The following is a 6,682-nucleotide window of genomic DNA, read 5'->3' on the forward strand; positions in this document are numbered from 1 at the left end:
AAACACTGCTGATTATGATAAACACTGCTGATTATGATAAACACTGCTGATTATGATAAACACTGCTGATTATGATAAACACTGCTGATTATGATAAACATTGTTGATTATGATGAAAACTGCTGACTATGATAAACACTGCTATTATAAACACTCCTGATTATGATAAAAAACTAATTATGATAAACACAGCAGTTATGATAAACACAGCTGATTATAATAAACTACTGAACACAGCCCCCACCAACAACATAATCAATCTCTCAACCCAACCTCACCATTATTCCACTCCCTTCCCTCCACCACCCTCCTTCAACTGTCAATAATAATAATAGTAATAATAATAATAATAATAATAATAATAATAATAATAATAATAATAATAATAATAATAATAATAATAATAATAATAATAATAATAATAAAGTGACTACCTCGTAGTGACAAAGAGGACTTTTAAGGTAACAAGATTAGTTTTTAAAGAAGGAAGATACAGAGATGGATACACAGAAATAAAGGCAGAATAAAGAAGGAAGAGGAACAGTGATGGATACAGAAGTAAAGTTACGTATAAAGCTGTAATAAAGAGGCTCCAGATTCAGGTCAATAAGAATAAAGCAGATAGAAATCATAAAGCAGTATGTAACTTTATTATTGCCACCTTTCTCTCAAGGGAAGCTTTATCAACATTGACGAGGCTCCTCTTGATAAAGCTCACCTTGATAAAGCTTCCCTTGATAAAGCTTCACTTGATAAAGCTCCATTTGATAAAGCTAACCTTCACAGAGTACCCTTTAATAGAATACATCTTGGTAAGGCTCCCTTTGATAGAGCTAACCTTGATAGTGCTAGCCTTGGTAAAGCTCCTTTGATAAAACTTCCCATGGTAAAGCTTTCCTTGATAAAGTTAACCTTGATAAAGCTTTCCTTTAAATTACTCACCTTGATAAAGCTTATCTTGTTAAACTATCCTTTAGAGAGCTCAACTCGACGAAGCTTCCCATGTAGATGAATGGTTCAGAGAACCGACAAGTTGATAAATTAGACACATGTGCAGCACCTGGGTATCTTTATTTATCAAAGCTTCCCTTGATAAAGCTCATCTTCATAAAGCTCACCTTGATAAAGTTCCCCTTGATAAGGCTCACCTTAATGGAGCTCATTAAAGATACCCAAATGTTGCACATGTTTCTAATTAATCAAAGCTATCCTTGATAAAGCTCATTTTCACAAAGCTCACCTTGATAAGGTTCCACTTGATAAAGCTCACCTTAATGGAGCTCCCCATGATAAAGCTCCCCTCAATAAAGCTTCATTTCATAAAAAACATCGATAAACAAACTCCCTTGGATTAATAACCCTCCAGGGTTAAATAATTTTTTCTAGGCTTATCCTGGGTTAGTAAGCCTCAGTGTAGGCATAAAGCCACAGTGAATATCAAAATGGTATACAATACCGACAGGTTGGTAGGTAAGACACATGGGCAACAGTTAGGCAACTTTATTCCGAAACGTTTCGCCTACACAGTAGACTTCTTCAGTCGAATACTGAAAGTAGGCAGGAGCAGTAGAGATGTGAAGACGATGTAATCAGTCCATCACCCTTAAAGTCGAAGATTTGAGGTTGTCAGTCCATCAGCCTGTCGGTATTGTATACCATTTTAATATTCACCCTGTCAGACACTGCAACACAATGGTATCTTGGTACAGAAAACACCCTGGACAACTTCTTCAAGTGAGAATTGTTTAATCTGAGAGGGAAGTGACCTCTCAGTGGCTATTTTCTCACTACTACTACTCTGCACCTCTCCTTCCGACAGTATTTAAGTCTCCGCACTGTCGCTTGATCTTCAGATAGTTCCTGACTATGGAACTGAACTTCTCCAGGCTGATGGACTGACAACCTCAAATCTTCGACTTTAAGGGTGATGGACTGATTACATCGTCTTCACATCTCTACTGCTCCTGCCTACTTTTGTACTCGACTGAAGATGCCTACTGTGTAGGCGAAACGTTTCGGAATAAAGTTGCCTAACTGTTGCCTATGTGTCTTACCTACCATAAAACCACAGTGGCGCTTTGTCATCCACACTGGGGCTTTATCACCCACTATGGGTTTTTCTCACCCTCAGTAGGGATTTTATTGTAAACAGTGGAGCGTTACTGTAAACGGTGGAGCTTTATTGTAAACAGTGGGAGCTTTACCGTAAACAGTGGGGGCTTTATTGTAAACAGTGGGAGCTTTACCATAAACAGTGGGGGCTTTATTGTAAACAGTGGGAGCTTTATCAGCTGACTTGAGACTCACACATAGAATAGGTGCAAGGAACTTTATGAGTTGACACCTTAACGAAGGTTCCCACACCTTAACAAAGGTTCTGACACTTTAACTAAGGTTCTGAGACGTTAACAAAGGTTACGACACTTTTGACGAACGTTCTGGCACCTTAGCCAAGGTTCCGACGTTTTAACAGAGGCTCTGACACCTTTCACACATTAACCAATTTTATGACACCTTACCGAGGGTTCTGACACTTTAACGAAGGTTCTGACACCTTGTTAAGGTGTCAGGGTTCTGGCACATTAACGATTGTTCTGACACCTTAACAAGGGTTTCGACAGCTTAACGAGGGTTCTGACACTTCAACGAGGGTTCTGACACCTTCACTAGGATTCTGACAGCTAACGAGGATTCTGACACCATAACGAGAGTTCTGTCAATATAGCAAGAGTTCAAACACCTTAACGAGGGTTTTGACGAAGCTCACTCCAGAGATCTGTTAAGTCGGACACAACTCATTCTAAGGCTTCAGATCTGGTATTGATCTCTTCAAAGATTCAAATCTGACAGAGCTCTCTTCAGAGCTTTATCAAGTCTGACAAAGCTTACTCCAGAGCTTCCTCAAGCTTGACAAAGCTCACTCCAGAGCTTTAAGTTTGACAAAGTTTAGTCCATGGCTTCATCAAGTCTAATAAAGCTCACTCAAGAGGTTCATATAATCTGTCAAAACTCACTCCAGAGCTTGATATAATCTGACAAAGCTCACTCCAGAGTTCCAGGTCTTACAGATCTCACTGTATAACTTCACCAAATCTTGAAAAGCTCACTTCATAGCTTTATCAGGTCATATAAAGCTCACTCCAGAGTCTCATCAAATTTGACAAATCTCACTCCAAAACCCTAGCAAGACAAGGCTCACTCCAGAGCTTTATCAAGGCAGGCAATGCTCACTCCCGAGCGAAATGTCGTCCAAAGCAAAGCTTTGTCAAGCTCCCTGTGTATCTTCATACTAGCACGGACCCATACACACCCGAAACCTTTGCGAGTTTAGCGCTCAAACTGATCAAATCGTTACATAACCTCTAATATTTGAGAAAATTATATAAAAAACTCCAAAGATTTGCAACCTTGGCAATGGTCGAAGCTTAAAGGTATCCAAAGATTTGCAGCCTTAGTAATGGTGGAAATTTCAGTGATAGCAATCTCAAAATCCTTTGGTGCAGCTTAGAGGAGACTTGATCACAACATACAAGATACTCAGGCAGCAGCATGTGAAGGGAAACTGTTCCTCAGTGTCAGGGAACAGCAGCTTGAGAGGAGCAGTGGGAAGGACAGGGTGCAAATGATGGAAGAGAGAATATGGGAAAAAGAATTGAATTGGTAGGTGTAGGGAAGAGAATGGAGAAGAGGAAGATAGGAAGAAACGGAAGAGGAAGACAGGAAGGGGAGGAAGAGGAAAGCGGTAAGAGGGAGAGGAGAGGGGTGGAGAGGTAATGGAAGATAGCCTTGAGAGGGAGAGAGAGGGTGGGCGGAAAGAGAAAAGTGGAAAAGAGGAGAGGAAAAAGAGAGAAAAGGGGGAGAGGGAATGAGGGATAGGAAAGGATGGTGAAGAGCTGATGGAATGGAGAATATGCAGCCAAAAGAGGAGAGAATAGAGAGAAGTGTGGGATGGAGGATGTAGGTAGAGGAGACCATGGCACGGGGAAGGAGCAGAGAACAAAGAAGACCAAGAGACAGAAGAGCAAGGAACAGATTAGAAAAAAGAAAGAGAGAAAGAGAGAGAGGGGGAGAAAGAGAAAGAAAACACAAGGCAGAGGAGAAGAGAAAGAGACAGATCGAAAGAGTAGGTTCTGAGAAGCCGGGTAATAAATTAGCAACGAACGAAGAAGAGAGGAGAAGAGAAGACGTAAGGGAAAGAGGCAAAGGGAAAGATTAGGCAACAGAGAGGAACAAGGAACAAAGGAGAGAAATAAGGAGCAGAGGAGAAGAACAAGGAATATGTTAGAATAAGAGATGTGTATCATAATGTAAAGGAAGACACGAGAAGGAAGACTGGATATGGGAGAAGGGAGGAGGTGGGAGGATGGGGCAGTAAATGAGGGAGGAGGTGGGAGGATGGGGCAGTAAATGAGGGAGGAGGTGGGAGGATGGGGCAGTAAATGAGGGAGGAGGTGGGAGGATGGGGCAGTAAATGAGGGAGGAGGTGGGAGGATGGGGCAGTAAATGAGGGAGGAGGTGGGAGTAAAGACGTGGGAAAAGAGAAAGAGGTGATAGAAGAAAACTGGAATGATGAACAGAGAGAGAGAGAGAGAGAGAGAGAGAGAGACAGACAGACAGACAGACAGAGACAGAGAGAGAGAGGGAGAGAGAGAGAGAGAGAGAGAGAGAGAGAGAGAGAGAGAGAGAGAGAGAGAGAGAGAGAGACAGACAGACAGACAGACAGACAGACAGACAGACAGACAGACAGAGAGAGAGAGAGAGAGAGAGAGAGAGAGAGAGAGAGAGAGAGAGAGAGAGAGAGAGAGAGAGAGAGAGAGAGAGAGAGAGAGAGAGAGAGAGAGAGAGAGAGAGAGAGAGAAGACAGACAGACATAGACAGACAAACAGATAGTTAAACAGACTAGATAGAGTCTATAAGCTCGAGTGTTTTACATTCAGATTCTTATTTCAGGAATATATTTCTTAAAGAGGCGATAAAGTTCTTGTGGATGAGAGAGAGTGACTTTCCAGGTGTCCCAGTTGTCGTGAGACTTGCGTCTATCCCTCATCCCATCCCACACGTCCCAACTCATGAGATGAAACAAGCAAGGAGGGTCACAGTTGCGTCATGTTGAGGAAGCCGGCTACACCAAGCCTGGTGGGGCGCCTCCAGAGCCGGACACCTCTTACCTGAGCCCACGACTGTGGCGACGGCGGCGAGCGCGAGAAGAGTCCTCATACTTGCTTCGGAGGTCCGGTGGGATATTTACGGGGGTCCTAGGAAGGGTTTGTGGGGGGCGGGTGTGTTGTGGGTGAGAGCAACGGGTGTGCTGAGCGCGCTCTGAGGGGGGTTCCAAGTCCAGTCACCTCCACCGTCACCGGCACACTGAACACTGGGTGCCAGGCGTCGGCTGCTGCTGCTGCTGCTGTCTGCCTGCTTGCCTGGGTGGGGGCGCTGTTGCTTAATCCACCTTCCTCATTTGACCATATTACTGCTATGATACTACCAAGCTAATGGGGGAGTTGCATGCACTACGTGTTCATGAGAATAACTTGTGTGGCACTGGTGGCACCGAGGGAGGGCCCTACCGGGAAGGGTTGCCTGCGTCAGTTTTATTGGCCTATTGTGTGACTTTGAGAGGCTGGCACACGCCAGGTCTCGCTGGTTCTGCTTTGGATGCGAGACTCGCTCAGTCAGCCAAGTCGTTGTATGGCCCATACCGGTTTGGCGCTGATTTTCGGAACTAACACTAAGAGAAAATCATGTTAAGCTGAAGTTTGGAAAGCAACTAAACTAGTGATGGTGTGAATACAGCTTTCCTAGACTAGGGGTTGTGGTGAACCTCTAGTGCATGGTGCCGGGGGTTTCCCAAAACCCATCACACGAATGGTGGAATTTCCAGGTATTGGTGAGGAAGCCGTAGTAGAGGTGGGCGCCACAGACAACCACAGTATTTCTCCAGTTGACTTGTTATTGCCTGCAACGATGTTGGTACAAACGTCAGCCAGTAACACTCCTTTATACCACGAGTGTGTATCTTATCAATGACGCATGATACACGCCAGGCACACACTGGCAACTCGCGGGGTATTTTTTGCCCGGAGGTAAACACGGCTTTATCTCACTACACTGATAATTGTAGTGAGATGAGTGCAATTGATGCCTCCTACATATGATCTCACAACCTTGATGAATAAAACTGTTACATCTTATTTACTGTCTCACTAAACTGATGAATATAAATGATATAGCCAATTTGTTATCTCATTATATTGATTATTGCAGTCCATACAACCTATCTATTATCTCACTATATAGACGAGTGTAGCTGATGCAAACTATCTGTCATCATTTCGTAGATAACAAAATTAGAGGAAGAAGAGGAGCTCGTGCGTACAAGACCAAAAGGGGTCAAATATTTTGGCAGTCTTCGAATTATGTAAATTAATTTCTGCATTTAAGTGTTTATTCCTCTCTACTGACGGATGCGTTTCAGAGGAATGAACTTAAACTACTTGTGGGACGAATACTTTAACCTCGTGTGTCTTTCTGTGTCTTTGTTTATGTCCTCACTGATTTGGTAGTACAGGTCGAGCCTCAACACCTAACCACCGTCTTTCGTAAAGTTCATAGACCATCATTACTGGTTTCTGGTCTTTTGGGTCCTATCATACGCACTCTTAAATCAGTGTGTGGAGCTGGC

The 6,682-nt window shown here is 43.3% G+C and overlaps 1 protein-coding gene across 1 annotated transcript in view; it reads right to left on the minus strand.

The window, feature by feature from the left end:
- Nucleotides 1-5,351, minus strand: part of LOC128695916 (uncharacterized) — a 221,786-nt gene extending 216,435 nt beyond the window's left edge. Inside the window, exon 1 of the mRNA XM_053786869.2 lies at nucleotides 5,169-5,351. Coding sequence (XP_053642844.1) covers nucleotides 5,169-5,217 — 49 coding nt within the window. The 5' untranslated portion in view covers nucleotides 5,218-5,351. The remainder of the gene's footprint in view (nucleotides 1-5,168) is intronic.
- Nucleotides 5,352-6,682: the final 1,331 nt, after the last annotated feature.

The sequence above is a fragment of the Cherax quadricarinatus genome, chromosome 41 (assembly GCF_038502225.1).
Source record: "Cherax quadricarinatus isolate ZL_2023a chromosome 41, ASM3850222v1, whole genome shotgun sequence".
NCBI lineage: Eukaryota > Metazoa > Arthropoda > Malacostraca > Decapoda > Parastacidae > Cherax > Cherax quadricarinatus.